The sequence below is a fragment of the Nelumbo nucifera genome, chromosome 2 (genome assembly GCF_055504915.1).
Source record: "Nelumbo nucifera cultivar China Antique chromosome 2, China Antique-T2T, whole genome shotgun sequence".
NCBI classification, from domain to species: Eukaryota; Viridiplantae; Streptophyta; class Magnoliopsida; order Proteales; family Nelumbonaceae; genus Nelumbo; species Nelumbo nucifera.
In genome coordinates, this window is record NC_142650.1 from 100,378,547 (window position 1) to 100,401,253 (window position 22,707).

Consider the following 22,707-nt stretch of genomic DNA (forward strand, 5'->3'; position numbering starts at 1 on the left):
GTCGGGCCGCATGCAGGTTGCCAGGCCATGCACAGGTCGCCAGGCCGCGCCAAGCCATGCCAGGCCGCGCCAGGCCGCCGGGTGGGCGCCTTAGAGCTATGATTGCACTGCATCAGCCTCGTGATGCCGGTCACCCACTCCTACAAGAAGCTACTAGGAGCTCAGCCTTCGTGGGCAGCACTACTAACTTGAGGTCGCCAGCTCGCATGGGAGCCTTGGAAGGCTCGACCAGCAAGGGCGCCCATATAGTCTATTGGCCGCCAACTCCCGTGGAAGCCACGAAGAGGTCATCTTTGTAGAGGGGACCTCGCGAATTGAAAGTAAAGTTGGTAGAGCTGTTTAATCTATTAGCTATCAACTTCCTACAGTCTTTGAGTTCATAAAAAATGGAAACTATAAAGTGAGAGCATTAGTTTCTAAAAAGTGAGGACTTAGCTTTCTATAAGAAGAGGACTTATCCGTTTTGAGGATGAGAACTTAACTTTTTGTAGTGTTTCCCACTGAACCACAGAGGGTTCAGTGAACGTCGCGCTGACTACAGGAGGGAGTGGCGCGTTCACTTGTACAATCGCTTGGGGCATCGTCAGCGTTGGGACCCCAGCCGCAGTAAGCGGTATGGTGAACTGACCTATGCAGACAGACGGAAATTGAGGTTGCCCTTCAGAGACGTTCACTTCGTTGTTTTGTCTGGCGTTGCTGGAGGAAGCCATGGATTTGATTCTGAGCTTGAGATTTTTGAATGGAGACGAGCTTTTTTTTAGTAGCAGTCCCCACAAACGGCGCCAAATGATGTTCCGCTTTTTGGTCACATATCAGTTTTTTTGGCTAAGTACCTCGTCATTTGGTTTGCTCCCAAGTGGTAGATGACTCAAAGGCCGAAGTGGAGCTGCCTAGTGTAGCGCAACCCGGCTACTCCCTGTAGGAGATGATCTACTCATCTTTGTAGATGGTGGACGTGGTTGATCTGCAAGAATTGAATCAGAGAACCCGGGGGTGTTTACCCGGTGAGGTCACTCCGATGGCTAAGTTAGCTGTGATGGGATCTGTTTCCGTGTTAGTTGGGGATAACGTCACCAACCGGTAAGGTTGCCCATTTCCGCCTAAATCGGGGAGTGGGTGAGCTAATACTAGCCGTTACAAGTCATAATCCCGTAAAATGTGGGGTACGGTGGCGAGCTCCTCAGAGTTTTCATGCGGTGGTCGGTCTGACTAGGAAGTGAGCTGCCCGTAAGGAGCCAGGCTGCCTAGTGGCGAGCTACCTTTGAAGTGTCGGGCTACTTGGTGGCAAGCTGACTATGAATTGTTGGGCTGCTTGGTGGCGAGCTGCCTGTGAAGTGCCGAACTGCTTTGTGGCGAGCTGCCTGTGTAGTGCCGGACTGCTTGGTGGTGAGCTGCCTGTGAAGTGCCAAGCTGCTTGGTGGCGAACTGCCTGTGTAGTGCCGGGCTGCTTGGTGGTGAGCTGCCTGTGAAGTGCCAAGCTGCTTGGTGGCGAGCTGCCTAGTTGTCATGAGGTGCCACGTGTCATAATGTCATTGGAGGGCAAAATCCGCCCTCATCTGGCACCATTTCCATTTATCAAAAAAATGGCGCCAATTAGTAGGCATTTCTTGCAATGATGCCTCATTTTTTTGTTTGGTTAAGGAAAGTGGCTGCCTCATTTTTTCTCCGATTGTAAGGAGTTTTCTATTGTTTGGCATATGTGATACTTAGTGGCGCCTAATTGTGATAAAGTGAAAAAAAAATGTTTGTCCCAATTTTCAAGACATATTCATACAAAATGTTCTCATGGCAATTGGCAATGATACCTAACACTGCCTAATACATGTGTTAGAGTTTTTTTTAACAAGGTTGACATATCTAATAAAAGGGCACCTCAAAAGTTGTTTTGGCTGCCGGTTCAGGTCCAAGCAATCAGACCGTCTGGTTTGGTCCATGTCGGCCTACATAGTAAAGAAAGAGGTCTTACTAAACACCCAGTGTTAGACCAGGTTTCAAACTATTAGGCAAAACATTAATCTAGTTCTTTCCAATTTTAAAACCATAAAATGGTAATGTATTCATGACGACAATCCCCTTGTTTTTGCTTTACTAAAAAGGATGTTTTTTACTGCCATTCCTCTTATCACTTCCCTAAAAATTAATACATTTTATGAAAAAAATACTTTAAATTAATTCTTGGAGGTAGGTCTAAGGAACCTCTAAGAGTGCCAGTTGGGGCGGGTCCATACCAACCCCAGGCCGACCCAGTTCACAAACATATATGGGTGGGTTTGGATTTTTTGTCGTCAGGCTGGGCCTGGGCCCAAAACATCAGGCTTTTTTATTTTTCGAACAAGGCCAATGCCTACCCATTTGGTAGTCCAAGCTTAATAGACCTTAGCCCAATTCAACAACAGCTTGACTATTTACATATATACAATTTTAGAGTGGATTCATTGACCAACCCGAACTCGGCCTAGGCCCAAGCCCAATCCAAATGCACCAAAATTACAGTGTTGGCTGAGCTCGGGTAAAAACAATCGGGCTCAGGCCTTAAGCCCAAATTTTAGGAACGGGCCTGAATTGACCGTAAACCTGACCCAATCCACCCAACTTGCACCCCTACCACATACATAAATGCATATTTAAATGTTACATATATACACACATGTATGAAACAAATTTTAATGCAAACTAGTTCAAATTATCAAATCACTACGTCCCTGTTGTAAGATAATTCTTTTTATTTTTATCAAATTTCTATATTTACAAATAAAGATATCACCCTGAATATTAACATTTAAACATATTTAAAGGTGGAAGAGAAGTTTGAGATGAGCCAAGTAACATAATTAAAATGGTATCTGATGAGGGCAGATTTGGCCCTCCAACGACATTATGACACCTGACACCTCAAAACAACTAGGTGACACCCAGGACCACTATGACAACAACTTGCCTTCGCTAAGTTGATGGTGTCCCACCAGGCGTGGCTTGGCACAGGCGCGACTTGGTGGCCTGTCCCTGGCACGATCTGGCCCTGGCACCAGCTGGCAGCCTGGCCCTGGCACGACCTAGCCCTGGCACGAGTTGGCAGCCTAGCCCTGGTGTGACCTGGCCCTGGCACGAGCTGGCAGCCTGGCCCTGGCGCAACCTGGCCCCTGGCACGAGCTGGCAGCCTGGCCTTGGCGCGACCTGGCCCTGGCATGAGTTGGCAGCCTGGCCCTGGCGCGACCTGGCCTTGGCACGAGCTAGCAGCCTGGCCCAGGTGCGACCTGGCGACCTGGCCCAGGCACCAACCAGGCGACCTAACCCAGGCACCGACCTGGCGGCCTAACACAGGCGCCATCCTGACAACCCCGAGGAGCTCACCACCGTACCTTGCATTTTACGGGATTGTGACTTGTAACGGCTATATTAGCTCACCCACTCCCCGAGTCAAACGGAAATGGGCAACCTTACCAGTTGGTGGCTTTATCCCCACCTAACACGAAAGCAAGTCCCATCATAGTGGGAATACAGGAACTGCTCCACCTAACCCATGAGGACTCCAGTATATAAAGACCTCATCCCCTAGGGGCAAATGTATGCGAAGAAGATGGGTAATCTCTGTTCTCTAGCTCTCTCTCGCTCTCTCTCTCATTCTCTAAGGTTATTTTTCAGCTCGTAACCAAGTGCTGACTTAACCATCGGAGTGACCTCACCGGGTAAACACCCCCGGGTCCTTTGACATCTGGTTCCTTGTAGGCCTCTAAAAGAGCAACAAAGCTCATCAAGGTAGCTCACCACCAGGGAGCTCGTCATCAAGGTAGCTCACCTCCAAGCAGCTCGTCATCAAGGTAGCTCACCTCCAAGCAGCTCATCAAGGTAGCTCACCTCCAAGCAGCTCATCAAGGTAGCTCACCACCAGGCAACTCATCAAGGTAGCTCAACTCCAAGTAGCTCATCAAGGTAGCTCACCTCCAAGCAGCTCATCAAGGTAGTTCACCACCAGGCAGCTCGGCACCAGGCAGTTCGCCACCAGGTAACTCATCAAGGTAGCTCACCTCCAAGCAACTCATCAACGCAGTTCACCACCAGGCAGTTCGCCACCAGGTAGCTCACCACCAGGCAGCTCAGCACCAAGCAGTTCGCCACTAGGTAGCTCGCCACCAGGCAGCTCGCCACCAGGCAACTCGCCACCAAGCAACTCGCCACCAGGGAGCTCCACTTCAGCCCCTGAGTCACAGGCCACTGGGGAGAAGACGAGCTGACGAGGTACTTAGCCAAACAAAAATTGATACGTGACTAGAAACGATTACATCATTTGGCGCCGTCTGTGGGAACACACTACAAAATGCTAAGTTCTCATCCTACAAAAAGCCAAGTTCTCATCCTACAAAAAGCTAAGTCCTCTTCTTCCAGAAAGCTAAGTCCTCACCCTTTTTAGAAACTGAAGCTCTCGCTCTGTAGTTTCCGTTTTTTATGAACTCAAAGAAACTGAAGCTCTCGCTTCATAGCTCTAAGGCGCCCCCACCTGGCGGCCTGGCGCACCCTGGCAGCCTGGCACAGGCGCGACCTGGCGACTTGCAAGACATGCTCGTCGATGAATTCGACATGCATAACCAAACACTCCCACGATCCTTGGAAGTTGGCCCACGTGCCGAACTATCTGGAGGGTGGTCAACGTGCATGGCGGTTACCTCCAAAAATCTCGAACAACTTAGACGACCTCGCAGACAAATGCATGTATAAAGGCACCAACCCCCAAAGCAAATAAGTAAGTTCCACTAACTGTGTCTCCAATCTCCTTGAAGATCGTTGGGCACTAGACTCAAAGAGGAACACTAACCACAACCCATTGAGAAAGATATTTAGGGAGTGAAGAGCTCCACATGCTTCTTCCTCTAAAGCAAAAATGATGAACCACTTGCTCCCTTCAAGTCTCTAAACAAACGGAGTTTGCAGGTTCCTCCACCGATGAGATATCTAACATTCTACCTCTTCATTTGACGGGAAGCCTCTTGAGAAATGCTAAATCAAACATCTACAGAGGAAGGTTTCATGATCCCAAACCCCATTCTCAGCTACACAACCTTGATCAAACCTCCAAGCACCCAAATCAACGCAAGACCTTCCTCTAAAATCCCAAAATCCACCATATCCCTGAAGAATTTCTCTTTAGCTGCTAGCCAACAATAGCTAGAAGGATAGAAGAATTCCTATGAAATACTAATGGGGGAGGTGTAAAACCCTATTAGAAATGATAGGGGAGGTGTACTCGATCAGTTCTATGCATCACTAATGAGTTCAAGGGTTTAGTGAGTCCCATCCTAAGCATAGTAACCAATAAGAGTCCTGGTTTTGCTTGCAGCTTCTGTTGCAATTGTGACTGTCCCACATGGATAAGAGAAAATTCCGAATAGGTACCCTGTGCTTTAGGCTGAGTCTCAATTTAGTACCTGAACTTTCATTTTGTAACAATCTAATACCTGATGTTAACTCATTGTTAAGTGTTATGGGAAAAGACATAAATACCCCTTAAGTTTTATTTAATTTTATACTATTTATTGAACACCGCCACTGTTCTCCACCACAAAAGAAAAAACCAGGGAAAGAAAATCAGTGTTCAGAGTCAAAACTAAACAAAAGTTCACCGCCATTGTTCCCACACTGTTCACTGCCACTGTTCCAGCCTATGCACCAATGTACACTGCCACTATTCCAGTTCGAACCATGGTTTCCGCATCATATTGTCCACCGCTACTGTTCTCCGCCACTGTTTTGACCTCCTATTTGTGATTTGATCTCTGTTCTGCGACTCTTCCGATGGAAACTTTTTTCTTTGAAAAACTATAAATAAATAAAAGCGAACATAATGCTCACCAATTAGAAATATTACCCTTTTATGTACACTGTAAATAAGCACATTATATATATCAAACTTAATTAAAGAAGAATCCTCACAATTCACCAACTAGTTGTAGTAAAACTACAAATGGCCCCGTGGGTGGTATGATATTAGGAGGCAGCGATGGTAGTGGGTCGATACTTGGAGGCCTAGGCGGTATTTGATCCAGCGGTTGAGGTGGCACTACATCTGACGGCCTTGGTATCAGAATGTCAAGAATGCTCGGAGACGGAATTGGGGATCCTTGAAATTCCGGCCCAAGATTAGGCCTCGGCGGTATCTGAGATGGAGGAGCAAGAGGAGGATTGGGGATCCCTACTTCAGGCAGCGGCATGGTTTCGATATCTGGAGTTGTACGAGTTGCAGGCACCTCCGGTGGAAAAGAGGATGGCTCTGGAGTTGGCCTCGACCGTAGCTCTAGAGGGCTTGTCGCAGGGTTGGGTTGGTCTACATCAGGTGGCTTACACTGTATCTCAAGGAAACCGCTTTGCAAGAATATCTGAGAGAGGAGATGGAGCGATTGAGTTTCGTTGTGGCTGAGGAATTCGACATGTAGAGAGAGAAAGAAGATGATGAACAATGTATTTTCTAAGAGTAATTTTGATATTTTCAAAATTTTTAAATCGCACATGAGGGCACCTAATATACATAATTAACGGTCCATTAACGGTAGGTACTATATTGTCGTAAAGTGAATGTTCAGGTACTAGATTGTCGCATTTTAAAGTTTGGGTACTAAATTGGCACTCGGCCTAAAGTATAGAGTAGCTATTGGGAATTTATACTAGTAAACATGTATGTGCATTTGCACCTGGCAGCATCTCTAAGATAAAATTATTTATAATTCATGGGCAGTTTTTGAATAGTTATAAATGAACAGTTTCTAAACTGTTATAAGTGGTCAGTTTTTGGAGTGAGAGTAAAAGACATATATGCCCTCTTTATGCCCATTGTATGAGAGTAGAAAATGTCTAATAAAAATTCCAAAAAGAAGGGACATTCGCTCTTTTATAGGTAGTATAAATATATAATATATATAATATATTTGTAATATATTATAAATTATAAATAGATTATTATAAATATAATATATATGTATTTATTTATATATAATGCATATATATATTTATGTAGATAATATGTAACATATATTAAAAATATATGTATAATATAAATATATATACCGGTTGATTCAGTTAACTACCAATTTTTTCTATCTTAACCGAAAATTGAACCAATCGATTTGGTTAACCACATTTTTCGGTTTGATTCTTTGGTTCTTATTAGCATCCCTAGTCCTAGGTCCACTTCCTCTAATTCTAAACCTCAGCCACAGATTCTGGGTTGAAGCATAATGGTCCCAATTCGGCTCCACAAATTCAACGGCCATTAAGAATCAGCTCTAACCCAAGGTCTGGTGAATACACCAACAAGTATACAAACCTTGAAAATTTTAATTAAGAGGGAGGAAAGAGAGTAAAAGTTTAGGTTCCCATTATTAATTTGGTGGATCTGGGTCCATTATAGTGATAGTTTAATTCATACTGTACGAGTGTTTCCTCATACCAATCACTTAGATGATCAATAATATTGAAGGATGGTCTACATCAGATTAAGAAGAAGAAAACACAACCCTCAGAAAATAATGAAGTTCCATGTTAGAAGTTGTCAACTCCAATAGTGATAGTGATGATATACGCTCTAACTTGATCATGAGGTTGCTTTTTGTCAACTCTTAATCTAACTTGTGGCCAGTGAGCCACTCTTAGTCTACAGTTTGGAAGTGTTTATTCGAATAAATTCAACGCCTTCTGTGGAAATCTTGAATCTATCAATTAAATGCACCAACATTCTTCATAAACATTGACCTGAAAGAGCACAGCCTGTATAGACTTTTCTTTGGCTTCACCCACTTCATCATATTACCCATCGTAGGAATTGCATTTAATTGGATAGTTTTGAATAGTATGGTAGATATAAATATTTATTACTCAAGTTCTAAGTAGGTTCTTCTTTCTCCGCCTGGTCCACCGTCTTGGGAGCCAGGCCCTTCATGGTGATGCCGTCAAGGTTGAGCCTAGAGAACTTCTTTCGGACCAACCAGTGGCAGAGCTTGAATCCGGAGCGGTACGAGTTCGAGCAGCTCTTGGGCCTCGCTCCCCTTGCGAGTGTCAAGGAGCTCACCTCGGGCCTAGTCGAGCTCGCCCTAGAGCTTCTGAACGAGGGTCCTCTGGTTACGAGCGTCGCCGGAGTGGATGTTAGTTTGGAGGGCCATGGCGTGGATGGCAGTGTTCACCTGCCGAACAAGGGACTAAGGTCAGAAAATAGCAAAAGAAATGAAAGGATGAGAGGAAAAGGACTACTTACTACCATGCAGTGGGAGGCGGCAAACACGGCGAGCGCCTTGGGTTCCATATTCCCCCAGTGAGCGACCTCGTCATTGCTGACCGCCTTCCGGCTCCTCCGGTGGGCCACGAGGTAGTCGTTCACCCCTTCCCAGTTCCCCACCGGGAACGGAGGGTAAGGGAATGGCTGGAGGGGGTTACTGGGAGCTGCCCCTTGCTAAAGGAGCTCATCCCCCCCCGACACCAGCCCCACTAGTTCCCTCGGGCGGAGGTGCCGGCATCTCAGGTGGAGGCGAGGACAAAACCGGCTACAACAGAACCAAACTCAGTGCTCCCCGAGGGGGGAGTCCGGTCGGGGCACAACCTCTTCACTTTGCGCCTTTGGTTGCTTGAGAGAAGACGGCGCGAGTCGATACTAAACAAAATGGCTGCCAAGAAGAAATCAGTGTTAGCTCGGTAAGAATGAATTATATATGCATATGAACGCGTCGTGACAAAAACTACACGACCTAAAAGGACAACCTACCCAGGCTCAGGCCGGCCTGCACGAGCTTCTCCTCGGCCAAGTAGTCCGAACAGAGGAAGCCTACCGATGCCCAGGATAGCATCATTTTTCGAATTTCAGGGTCCAGATCGGCCCCAGGATCCTGGATGGCGCCCCTCCAAGAAGTTGGGAAGGACCACCCCTCGGGGTTACGGACCACAAAGTAATCCTACTTCTAAGCAGAAATCTGAAGGGATGAGAGATCCATCGTATGGATGCCCAAATCTTGCGGAATAAAGGGGCGAATTTCAAAAATTTTTCTCTCCCTTCAATTGGGAATTGCATTCCCTATTTAGAAAATCATATTTTCAAGGATCAATCTTGAACCATAAACTGAACCAGATCTGAACCAAAAAGAGTAGGAGAGAGGTATACCGATACAGAGAAATATTATCTCTCAATGAAGGTGTTCACGCTCAAGGAAGGATCCAAAGACTGCTCCCACTGAAAATGGCGCAGTGTAGGATGGAGCAGAATCAGCAGTGTTCTTCTTCAAGAACTCTGTCCTTCGCAAGAAACAACAGGATGGCACGTGAGCACAGCTTCCTATCAATCATTTCACAAAGAACCGATGTCAAGATCGAATCTTGACTTCTCCCACAACTGGAGATCGAACTGGCAAACTTGGGCGGCAAGAACAAGGAAGCGGCAAGAAAGAATTCTGCAGGGTTGCTTAATTCTTCCTTCTGTGATTTCAGCTCTTAAGAGGATGTGAGTATGTATGTCTTCTAAAGGCTGCCACCCCTTCCTTCTTTTATTACCCTAAAAGATCAGCTCCTAATCCAATTAGGAGCTGCTGATCCAAATCATATTTGGATCAGACATCCCTTTAGGTGATAAGGATAAACCCTTATCTTATCTGCAGATTAGATCAGCCTTCTCCTAATCTCATTAGGAGGTTTCTAGATCTGAATCATATTCAGATTTGAACTCTCTGAGTGGATGGGGTTAAGACCCTATCCTATCTGCTGATCCATCTCAAAATTCGCCCATATTTAACTTGTTTAAATTAGTCTAGTTCGAAATGGACTTTAGGCCCATTAAGCTTATGTACTCACTTAGCCTTCCTAACCGTTGCCCAGTTGGGCTTCCTTGTATGGTGTGGGACCCAAACATTGATCTACACATCAGCCACATGGGTTCAGCCCAGCCTTTGTTACAACGCCTGGCCGAATACACTGCTATGGACAGTGCACCCCCTGAAACCCATCGAATGGGCTCTATGGGCCCAACACTTAACCTAAGTGGTCCATGGGCCAAGCCACCTTGTAACACCCAGGGACTGTGGGCAGATGCAAGATTAGCCCATCAGGTATTACCCTCAATGGTCTTACACTTAACCTCTCAGCCCATAATGATCAAACACTACCCGACAAGAGAGGACCTCTCCCTCGGCTGCAAGGAATAGTGTTGCACTCTCTGCTTATATGGATCCCGGGAATTGAAACATTTTGCAAACATTTTAGAAACCATAATATATGTATATACTTTTATATCTCATATAAAATATATTTTGCAAAACAAATCTCAACGATTGAAATCGGCTGCCGGCAGTCTTGGTTTCCATCAATGAGAGTGCATCCCCAATCATTATCTTTGTCCGACAAAGGGGCTAATCCTGTCACAATGATAACCCACTCAGATGAGTTCTCAGACTGTCCCAACATACCCAGGTTTTGACCCCCGCTAAGGATCTCACTGATTGGTACATCAAAGACAGCCCAATCCGACACCTAGTGCAGTATCATAATCGAGTCTAGGGGTCGGGTGTAACTTTCAAGTTTTTGCCCATTAATCTCCAAGGTCCAGGGCAATACTGGAAATCTGATTTAGTTCAAAGATTCAATTAATCCTACACTGTAAGTGCCTAGGGTCTCACCCTGGCAGCTAAGACAGGCCACCCCAACCGACTTGGTGGCACCACAGTGTCAGCCTTATCAGGATAGGTCTCCCCAGACCGACCCACTGGCTGTGAACATTCTAAACTAACACGAGTCTCATTAGGTGTTCAGTTTAAGGGTATTACACAGAAACATACCAAGGGAACATGAATCAAATATGTACTTTTATTCATTTACAATAAATTCATAATGTACATCATTCTGATTGAAGCTAAGGGCATACAAAACTGTCCAACAAAATCTTATTCGGTAGCTCATACAAGAGCTTATAGCTGCGGCGGGGAGAGAGGTAGTAAAAGCGCCTCTCCGGTGGAACCCCGAGAGCAGTGTTCTTTATATAAAGAAAAGAAACAAAAATTTCGAGGTGCAAGGGAAGACAGTACTCATAACACAAAGATATAGTCCCAACCATATTCCGAATGGCATTTGGATGAAGCTGATCGATGGTGACGTTAAAATGGTTTAGCACCTCCACTATCAAGGGGTGCAGGGGGAGACGCAGGCCAGCCTCAAGCTGCTCCTGGAAGATGACTATCTCATTGGGGCCATGCTCCCACGGAAAGTTACCGGTGGGAAGGCAGTAAGTGAGATCCCTGAGAAGGTGAAAATAACTAATTAGAGACCTAAGTCTCCCCTCTGTCATGGAGGAAGGGCCAAAAGTGTCAGGCTCCCTCCCCCGAGAAGAAGATGCTACATCACCGGAGGCCTCCTGAGACTCTGGGACCTGCTCCCAAGCTCCCCCTGAACTCGAGGGAGCATCATCGTCCTGGTTATCGCCCCGGTGGTAGGTGCGGTATGGATACCCAGACATGGTTGACAGTGAGTAGGACTCACTGGAAGAGATGAAACAAAATAAACTGAGGAACTCGAGTATACTAGATGAATGTGTGACCTCAGAATCCGAAGACAGCAAGATGGTATGAGAGAAAATGAGGCTCAGAAGGCCCTTCTATTTATAGTCTCCACACCCCCAAATCGGTGGCCCAGATCAAAGCAGATCCAACGGCTCGCAGGCGCACTGGCCGCACGCCTTCTGAAAACTGAAGGTGATTGGCGGCACGTCTTCCATGATTAAGGTAATGGCAGCCGCATGACGTCTGGAGTTAAGAGCCACTCCAGCATGTTTTCGGAATCCGAAAAGTCAGGAAAGCCAGAAAATCCCTTGATTCCCGCGAATACATTTAATGTGGGTAGTCAATCGAGTTTGAATTCCGGTCAAATCAGTCCATCATGCTTCATAAACTCCTCGCGCTAAGGCAGTGCTCTCATCTCAAGGAGTGGGGGGCAATTGATGGAGGGCGATTTGACCCGACTGATGACACGGTGACACATGGACACTGACTCAGTACGAGCAACAGCTCAGCATTGTATCCTAGCGCAACCAAGTGACAGGCCCCTAAAGCAGCTCGCCACATTGTAGCGAGCAAAAGGAGCTTGCCACAACACGAGCTCTGGGTTCCCCGAGCTACCTTTAAAGGGATACTCCGAGGCAACTTTAGCTCGCGAGCTAGGGGGACTAGCTCGCCTGAGCTTCCAAGCAGACAAGTCACCCCCAGGACCAATTCTGTTAAGGATAACCCTTAAGTATTCTGAGCTTTCTACAAAGTAGCTCGCAAATGAGCCGCATGAGCACTCCTCAGGAAGCTTCTATCTGATAGGCCGTACCGATCAGACTGCGCCACGTCCCTTACTGATGACGCAGTCCCTGTCCTTTCGACAGTCTGCATCTACATCTCTCGGCAGGCGGAGGCGTGCCTACCACTTTGGAGACGTGTCACTCACCCGGGCGAGAAGTACGTCACAACCGCCACCTGCGCAGTCTTGGCAAGTAACGGCTGTGGCAGGAGCCCAGTGACAATTACGCCTGACTTGACATGAACGCCCAACTTGACATGATCGTAGGTGGATCAGATGAACTAAGAGTAGCTAACACATGACGAAGTGAAAGGTGGACGTGGGTTGGGTTGGTTTGCATCAGGTGGCTTACACTGTATCTCAAGGAAACCGCTTTGCAAGAATATGTGAGAGAGGAGATGGAGCGGTGGAGTTTCATTGTGGCTGAGGAATTCGAGATGTAGAGAGAGAAAGAAGATGATGAACAATGTATTTTCTAAGCGTAATTTTGATATTTTCAAAATTCTTAAATCGCACATGAGGGCACCTAATATACATAATTGATGGTCCATTAAGGGTAGGTACTATATTGTCCCAAAGTGAATGTTCGGGTACTAGATTGTCGCATTTTAAAGTTCGGATACTAAATTGGCACTCAGCCTAAAGTATAGGGTAGCTATTGGGAATTTATACTAGTAAACATATATGTGCATTTGCACGTGGCAGCATCTCTAAGATAAAATTATTTATAATTCATGGGCAGTTTTTGAATAGTTATAAGTGAACAGTTTCTAAACTGCTATAAGTGGGCAGTTTTTGGAGTGAGAGTAAAGGACATATATGCCCTCTTTATGCCCATTGTATGCTTCTTAGATAAGGGGTAGAAAACGTCTAATGAAAATTCCAGAAAGAAGGGACATTCGCTCTTTTATAGGTAGTATAGATATATAATATATATAATATATTTATAATATATTACAAATTATAAATAGATTATTATAAATATAGTATATATGTATTTATTTATATATTTATTTAGATCGTATGTAACATATATTAAAAATATATGTATAATATAAATATATATACCGATTGATTCAGTTAACTGCCAATTTTTTTTCTATCTTAACCGAAAATTGAACCAATCGATTTGGTTAACCACATTTTTCGGTTTGGTTCTTTGGTTCTTATTAGCATCCCTAGTCCTAGGTCCTCTTCCTCTGATTCTAAACCTCTGCCACAGATTCTGGATTGAAGCATAACGGTCCCAATTCGGCTCCACAAATTCAACGGCCATTAAGAATCAGCTCTAACCCAAGGTCTGGTGAACACACCAACAAGTATACAAACCTTGAAAATTTTAATTAAGAGGGAGGGAAGAGAGTAAAAGTTTAGGTTCCCATTATTAATTTGGTGGATCTGGGTCCCTTATAGTGATAGTTGATCGACATTTTAATTCATACTGTACGAGTGTTTCCTCATACCAATCACTTAGATGATCAATAATATTGAAGGATGGTCTACATCAGATTAAGAAGAAGAAAACACAACCCTCAGAAAATAATGAAGTTCCATGTTAGAAGTTGTCAACTCCAATAGTGATAGTGATGATATACGCTCTAACTTGATCATGAGGTTTGTCAACTCTTAATCTTACTTGTGGCCAGTGAGCCATTCTTAGTCTACAGTTTGGAAGTGTTTATTCGAATAAATTAACACCTATTTGTATTTGGGAAATAAGTTGAACTTATTCTTGAGAATAAGAGCTTATTCAAGAAGTCTAAAATTTTAGCTTATTTTTAAGTGTTTATTTCCTTTTTGGCCTGTCTTGGCCCATCATGCCATTTTGCAAATACCTATATTACAACTATTTGAAATAAATGATTTCTCACTAAACACTCATGGAGACTTGTTAGATTATATAAGAACTTAATTTTAAGCACTTATTTTTCAAATAAGTAATCCCAAACTCTGCCTTAGATGTGGGGGAATCCGGCTTCAATCAGGGCAAAGCCCGTTCCAACAACTTTTACAGTCTTACATTGGGAATATCTCCATTCTTATGTGATTTATTTTATAAGAGATATTTTCAGTGCAAAGTTGCAAGGGACTGCTTGAACGGTGTCAGCACCGAGTTGCTCTGACAGAAGCCAAACTTGATGTGGGGTGACCAATTCATCGATTGGTGTGAAGAAATACTCATCAGGCAGAAAATATTCATAGAGGCGTATTGGATCATCTGGTTGGGTCTGGTTAGGTGGCATTGTTTATGTCTCCTTCATATTTATAGGGCATGGGGTAATGCTCAGTTCTCATCTAGTTAGGTTGTACCTTCTTTATTTAGTATTAACAAATTTAAGGCCTCACTGCTCCCCGGTCCCCTGATCTACAAAAGAGCCTTCTCAGTTTGAAAGGAGTACAAATACAAATATATATATGTAGAGTGTAAAACTTTATATTTTATATTATTTTGTATAAATTTATACTGTACATATTTATACTATTTTCAAACAGCCATAGGCTCAGTTTGGAAAGAGTATAAATGCAAATATATATAATATAAAACCTTATATTTTGTATTATTTTATATATATTTGCATTGTATATATTTGTATTTGTACTCCTTTCCGACTTAGCCATAGAGTCTGAAGGATGGCAATTCTCTTCTGCTTTAATTTCGTTGTACCTCTTTTTAATTACTTAATTTGAGGTGACAGAAGCAACATTGTAAGTTGTGGGCACATGAGTTAATCCATCGTGTACTATAGGCACGTTCATATCCCCTCACCTTCCCCTATTCTGTACTTCATTCTCGCCCATATCTAAGCATTATATCACCACTACTGCAGTTTGTAGTTATACTCGGGACTCAGGAGTTTTGTGATAGATGTGCTAACTGCTGCTGCTGGTGGTGGTGGTCGTCAGGCATGGAGATCGACGGGATAGATGATATAGCTGCAAATTCATCGGAAGGAGGTGTTTGGAATAGGAAAAACAGGATGGGGACGTATTTAGTATGGGAAGACCTGTCGGTGGTGGTGGCCAACTTGGGGAACAGCCCACCAAGAAAGCTGCTCAAAGGACTTAGTGGGTATGAAGAACCAGGTCGGATCATGGCTATCATGGGTCCTTCTGGGTCTGGAAAATCCACACTACTTGACTCCTTGGCTGGTACGTAATCCCCTTCCTTCCCTTACTCCTACCATATACTTACTTGACAAGGCTGCTCTCTCTCTCTCTCTCCTTGTTTAGCAATATCACAAATCATTTCCAGCCTTGGAGTGGTATTAAGACAGCTCAAGTTGTGCTAATCTCTCTACCACCCCTGCAAAGAGTCTGGTGCATGACCATCCTTGAATTACACATAGCAATACAAATTTGGTACAAGATGGTCGAAGCTTTGATGTCTTGACTCACAGCTCAAGCCTCAGTAACAAGGGAAATTAGCCCATTTGATAAATTTTAGAATCCTGCTTCCAATTGTGTGTAAAAGTTGCAAGATGTTCATTTGCAGTCTTAGGAGGCAGCTATATGCATCTTTGGCTCAGTTTGGAAGGAGTACAAATACAAATATATAGAGTGCAAAACCTTGTATTTTGTATTATTTTGTATGTATTTGCATTGTACATATTTGTATTTGTATTCCTTTCAAATTGAGCCTTATTAGTTTCATATTTCTTTTTTTTTTCTTCCCTATCTTCACATTTTTTTTAATTTCTTTTTCTCGTTTTTAAACCTCTTCGTAAAAGATAAAAAATAATAAAAAGTAGATATTTTACATTAGATAAAGATATATTTAACTGTTAATAAAAAGTAACATAAGGCTGTATTTGGTTGAGTTGCAAATAAATTTGCACTGATACAAAAGCATGACATTGTAAATGATTTAAATGTAAAATTTGATGTTTCCTGGGTAAAAAATATATAGGTATTTTTGGTACAAACTAGGTGTTGTCCAAACTGAACTTAATGAGAATTAGTTTTTATTAGTTGTGTTTAATTTATTTCTCCGGTACATGGAGATAAATGTTCCATGTGCGTGAATTGGATCTTGTCCTTTAAAGTTTGTTTTTCACTTTTTCTATTTAAATGGAAATATTTCAACCTAAAAAATCAAATGGAGCCCATTCAAATGGAAATATGTGGTTTTTTTATGAAAAAAAAGATTAATTCATACTGGAGATTTCTTATTGCCTCAATTAATGTCACTTACAACTGTTATGAGCCCAGATTTTGGGTTGGGCCCATTAAAATTTTGACAGAATCTCAACCCTAATCGGCAAAAGTTGCACCCTTAACTATGGTGCAACGTCTTGTACACCCATATTCATGGTTCCACTCGGACGGTTTTGATGTGCACCAACAATGGAGAGAGAGAGATAGCATTTCCTCTTTCAACCATTTCTAGATTTTGTCCAATCAGCATATTTAATTGCTGATCTGAAATGCCCAAGGATTCAGTTGGGGCCGTTATGTTGTCAGCTTTCAACTACCGTTCTATCAAGCCCCATACTGTAGATAGATCAACTATGTATTGAAAATATCTTCCCATGAATGATAACATCAAGTATAAAAGATATTTTTAATACCCAGCCATATGTTATGAGATTGATACAAAACAATGAAGAATTAATCCCATATCAGATCTTATTCTCTCACCCACTAGATCTCAATTTCCATGAAATGAAAAGTCATATCCTATGATATACACATACATATATACATATATAAAAAAGAGGATTATTTTGAATTATTTTCTAGAACATTAACTGAAATTTGATGCTTGAATATAGGGTAGTGAGGAAGTCTTAATCAATTTAGTAATGAATTAGCTGAAATTTTGCATTATACCTACCACTTAATCAATTTAGTAATGTTTTTTATAAATTATTATTTATTTAGCTTAAATACTTGAGGAACTCTTGGATCCTCAAAGGAAATTTTCTATGGTCTGGAAAAAATACAAACCGGTGGCCTATTTATTGTGGTGTGACCACACTAGCAAGTTCTTGTTGAGCTATCATGATGGTGTACCTGTTAGACATCATTCATTTTGTATTCTTCAATGCTACCATCGCTCTTTGTCAGTCGCAAATATGTCACATCACAAAAAGGAATTGTAGGGTTTCAAGTGCGTTAGATTTTTTTTTTTCTATTGAAAGAAGATGCATAATGAAGAGTAACCCATCCCCAAACCCTATGGATGTTCATTATATAGTCTAAATGGCAAACCACACCAAACTAAATCAAAATTGGTAGTTGGATCTTACTGGCCTTAAAACGCTTTGATTTTATTTGTTTTTTTTTTATTTTAGAAATCAGATTAAAAGGTAAATCGAATTATTAATGATATATTTATTAATGTATATAATATATTATACATGTGTTTAAATACATCATCATCATCTTCATGCATGCCTTATCCCAATTATATGGGATTGACTAATGTGTTTAAACATGTATGTATGCATGTTATGTGGGCTTTCTAGTTGGGTTAAACCCAATAAAATGGAAAAATCATATTAAAAATTGTATCTGATTTAATTTCTATGCTAAAATGATTTGATTTGGTTTGAAAATTTTCCAAACTGTAATTTACTAGTTTGGCCTGAGATCTCCAAACTAAACTAAATCAGACCGTTAACACCCCTCCTGAGATCTACAAATAACAAGAGAACCTACCAACTGAGCCTCAGTTGGCAGCTATGTTAGATCTGGGCCTCGTTAGATTTTGCCCTTCTATAATTCAGAACTTGAATAGTCGCCTTCTGTGGAAATCTTGAATCTATCAATTAAATGCACCAACATTCTTCATAAATATTCACCTGAAAGAGCACAGCCTGTATAAACTTTTCTTTGGTTTCACCCACTTCATCAAATTACCCATCCTAGGGATTGCATTTAATTGGATAGTTCTGAACAGTACTGGTAGATATAAATATTTATTACTCAAGGTCTGACAGATAGAAATAGAATCAATAAATTTGATGCTCTTACTATGATGCAAGATAAATATCATTAATAAGCTGATCACCCCCATTTCTTGGATTGCTTTAATGGTTAAAACTCAAAACAAATTCATCCTTAGTTATTCTTTGCAGCAAATTAAAGAAGATGCTAAACAAATTCATCCTTAGGAAAAAGCAAGGTTTCTAATGCTAAGTTTGGTTTGAAGGAAAAAGTAGGGCCCTTCCTTTCCCTACTTTTTCCTTTAAACCAAACATGGCCTAAGTTACCCAAAAACCTGAATATTAAGGCACTATAGTTTTTATAGAAATAGTGTACAAAAGAAACAAAAAAAAGAGGGAAGTCCGAAGAAAATATGATGAAGTAAATGTTAATTAAGGTGGAAAACTTGGAATGGTGTAGCTTTCTCTTATTTTACTTTCACCTTCACTGATACTTTTTGAGGTTCCACTAGGGAGACTTGCAGGAAATACTATTATGACTGGGAGTGTCCTCATGAATGGGAAGAAAAAGAGTTTAAACTATGGAGTGCTTGTAAGTAAAGCAATTCATACATCCAAATTTCTAGCTATTTGATAGATTTTTTTTCCAACTGATATATCTCGTATCGTCTTCTTAATTGAGTATATAAGTGTGTTTCCACATATTTAGGCCTATGTGACACAAGAGGATGTTTTGTTGGGTACTCTGACTGTCAGAGAAACAATAACATACTCGGCCCTCTTAAGGCTTCCTGATTCTTTAAGCAAAGAGGAGGTAAATGAGGTGGTAGAAGAAACAATTTTCAAAATGGGTCTGGAAGATTGTGCAGACAAAAGGATAGGAAACTGGCATCTGAGAGGAATCAGTGGTGGAGAGAAGAAGCGCCTTAGCATTGCGCTTGAGATCCTTACAGGTCCTCATCTCTTGTTTCTTGATGAACCAACTACTGGACTCGACAGCGCAGCGGCTTTCTTTGTGATGCAAACTCTGAGAAACATCGCATGTGATGGAAAAACTGTTATCTCCTCAATACACCAGCCTAGCAGTGAGGTGTTTGAATTGTTTGATGATCTGTTTCTCCTCTCTGGTGGAGAAGCTATTTATTTTGGAGAAGCACAGATGGCTGCCAATGTAAGCATGAATTAAACAATCCTAAAATCAAACAATATCACTTAAGGATTAAAACCTCTAATGGGTTTTCTCTTTTATGTTTGATATTACCTAATGCAGTTCTTTTCTGAAGCTGGATTCCCATGTCCAAGTAAAAGAAACCCTTCAGACCACTTCCTTCGTTGTATCAATACCGACTTCGATATTATAACTGCCGCTCTAAGGGGTTCTTTGAGCTTTCGTGTATGTTGTCATGGTAGCTCTTCTACATTTATTTTCCCTATGCTAACAACATAAAGTCTTTAAATTCCTCAATGTTTTATTTCTTTCCTTGATGCATGCAATTACCATTTTATGATCCTATTGTACTTTGTTACTTTGTTTATGGCATGGGGACCTTTTCTTTGTTACAGGCAATTCAAGCATCATCAGATCCTCTAATGAATATGGCAAGTTCAGAGATCAATAAGATACTTATTGAGAAATATAAAACATCAGAATATGGAACAAATACGAGAAGACGGATTAGAGAACTCTCATGCATTGTAGGTATTTCAAACTCCAGTTGCAGAAACATAATTATTACCCCCAACCATCAGAAGGAATTGCAAGCTTAGGATGCGATCAAATATTATTCAATGCCATGAGATAGTCTTAAGACTGAAATATTCTGAAATCAATTTGAACCAATGAGTTTTTTTGTGAATCAAATAGAGTAGTCAAAGCAATTTCATATAATGTAAGCTCAAGTGTGTGTTCAATGCAGGAAGGACCTGTAATTGGATCAAACAGGGGAAGTGATGCTAGCTGGTGGAGACAGCTCTCCACATTGACTAGGAGGTCTCTCTCAAACATGTCTAGGGATCTTGGATACTACTGGATAAGGATCATAATCTACATTGTGGTATCCTTAGGTGTTGGTACCATGTATTTTGATGTTGGAACTAGCTTTAATGCAATCATGGCTAGAGGAAATAGCGCTGCCTTCATAGTAGGATTCATGACATTCCTCTCCGTTGGAGGCTTCCCATCTTTCATTGAAGAAATGAAGGCAAGTAATCTCAATTCAATGGGGAACTGGGGGAGAAAAAATGGAACTTGTGTTACTAAATTTTAACAAATTTTCTATTTGAAGCAGGTATTTTATCGTGAAAGGCTAAATGGACATTATGGAAATGCAGTCTTCATCCTGTCCAATTTTCTCTCCTCATTCCCTTTCTTGTTGGCAGTGTCTCTTTTTACTGGCTCAATAACCTTCTACATGGTGAAATTCCACCCAGGGTTCTCTAACCTTCTTTTCACCTACACAAATCTACTAAGCTGCATTGGTACTGTAGAAGGCATCATGATGGTTGTTGCTTCATTGGTACCAAACTATTTGATGGGTGTCATAGTTGGAATTGCAATACTTGTAAGGAAACCGGTTTTAGACTTCCTGTTCATCATAATCTTCATCATCTGTCATCACCAATTACCTCCACAAGCTTCATCCTTCATCTCCTATGGTTTTTCTGTGTAGGGAATTATGAATTTGGACTCTGGATTCTTTCGTTTGCTGCCCGATCTTCCCAAACTATTTTGGCGTTACCCAATGTCATATATCAGTTACACTTCATGGTCGTTACAGGTAAATTTTTATAGGCACCTTATTAACATTTCCCATAATTAATATTTTCATGTTGAACACAACAGTTCAGGTGATTTACCCATCATTACACAAGTTTGGATTATTCAATTTTATAGGCAAAATATTGATCAAAATGCATGATTTTACCCTTCAATTTGTTGAATCCTTCAAGAACCCAACAATTTCTGTGATTGAACCAAGGCCTTAGCGATCTAATTTATTGTTCAGCACTAATTCCTTGCTCATGCCCTGTGCCTATTTTCTTGTATTGATTACATCCAAAACTGCATATTATTGTAATTGTAATGAATGATGCAGGGACAGTACAAGAACGATCTGATTGGGCTCGAGTTTGATCCTTTTATACCTGGTGGTCCTAAACTCAAGGGAGAAACAATCATCACAACAATGTTTGGGATTCCGATGGATCACTCCAAGTGGATGGACTTGACTGCTGTTTTTATTATTCTTATATCCTGCAGACTACTTTTCTTTGTCATACTGAAGTTTAGGGAGAGAACGTCACCATTGTTCCATACCATTTTCACCAAGAAAATACTTCAACAGCTAAATAGGAGGCCTTCTTTCAATAGAAAACCATCCACAATCAAGAGGCAACCATCCTTCCCATTATCTTATCAAGAAGGTCTTAGTTCTCCACTCCCTTAGAAACAGAAATTTCAAGACTTGCTAAAGTTATTGTGATCTGTGTTATGAATTCATATTTTATCTTCATAAGAGTGAAGCAGAGGATGAGAAAAAATAGACATTCCATTTCTTGTTGTATAGCTTAAACGCTGAGGCAACCATTCAAAAGTTCATAGTTATTGAAATGCTGTTAGTACTGAAGGTTTTTTCCCTTGGTTGTTACCTCCAAAGTTTCTTGATAGTATTACAGTAGACTGAGAGCACTGACATGACCAATGATGTGGGTTACAGATTACCATGAAATATAATGAAGGGAAAGTGAGAATATAATCTGTAAGCATGAACCACTGAATAAGAACAAGTAATCTAATTATCACAGTTTTAGATAAAAATGGTTAAGAATGAGACCAGTCAATTTAGCTGGATTAGAACAAGTTAACCCCCAGCTCATAAACAATCACTGAGCTCGAGTTCACCCCTAACGGACCAACTGTGATCAGTGCAAATGCCGTCATAAGTTTCAACCCCATAGTTGGATGAAATTTATATGTACAATCTAATGAAAATATGTGAGGGGCTGGCAAACCAAGCAACCTATTTTTCTTACATGATATTTCAGAAATGATTAACACTAACCTCAATCTAATGGGCATGAGAAGAACTCATTTTACTGGTAAGAGTGTTGGATTTCTGTTCAGTATTACTTCCCGCCACTTGTAATTGTTATGTAAGATGCCTAAAAAATGAACATCTAGATTCTAAGGTGATTTGAATTAAAAATAAGTAAAAAGAAAAAAAGGAAACCAATTTTCTTTCTGTCATTGTTACATTGGGAAAGTTAAATTGTCAAATCCAAAAATAACACAAACGTCTGGGTCATATATAGAACAATTGAAATATTCCATATGATTGCAATAATCTATATTGTAAAGTTTAAGACTTATAACTAATGGATCCAATTATGGTATGTTCCTCGAATTTGATGTTGCTGACATAGCAGGAAGAACTCTTTAAGATCTTAAAGATGAAAGAAAGCTGTACTGGTGGATGGTAATGGAGACAATTCAGACTCTTTGGAATACTGATGCTTTAAATCTTGG

At 41.4% G+C, this 22,707-nt stretch overlaps 1 protein-coding gene across 1 annotated transcript; it reads left to right on the forward strand.

The window, feature by feature from the left end:
• The first annotated feature begins 15,099 nt into the window (after positions 1-15,099).
• Positions 15,100-21,823, forward strand: LOC104606322 (ABC transporter G family member 15-like). Its single transcript, XM_010271459.2, has 9 exons — positions 15,100-15,444; positions 18,695-18,774; positions 18,892-19,353; positions 19,453-19,575; positions 19,746-19,877; positions 20,099-20,383; positions 20,471-20,743; positions 20,852-20,959; positions 21,278-21,823. The coding sequence occupies exons 1-9, from the start codon at positions 15,201-15,203 to the stop codon at positions 21,626-21,628; spliced, it is 2,058 nt and encodes a 685-aa protein (XP_010269761.1). The 5' UTR covers positions 15,100-15,200; the 3' UTR covers positions 21,629-21,823.
• The last annotated feature ends 884 nt before the right edge of the window (positions 21,824-22,707 follow it).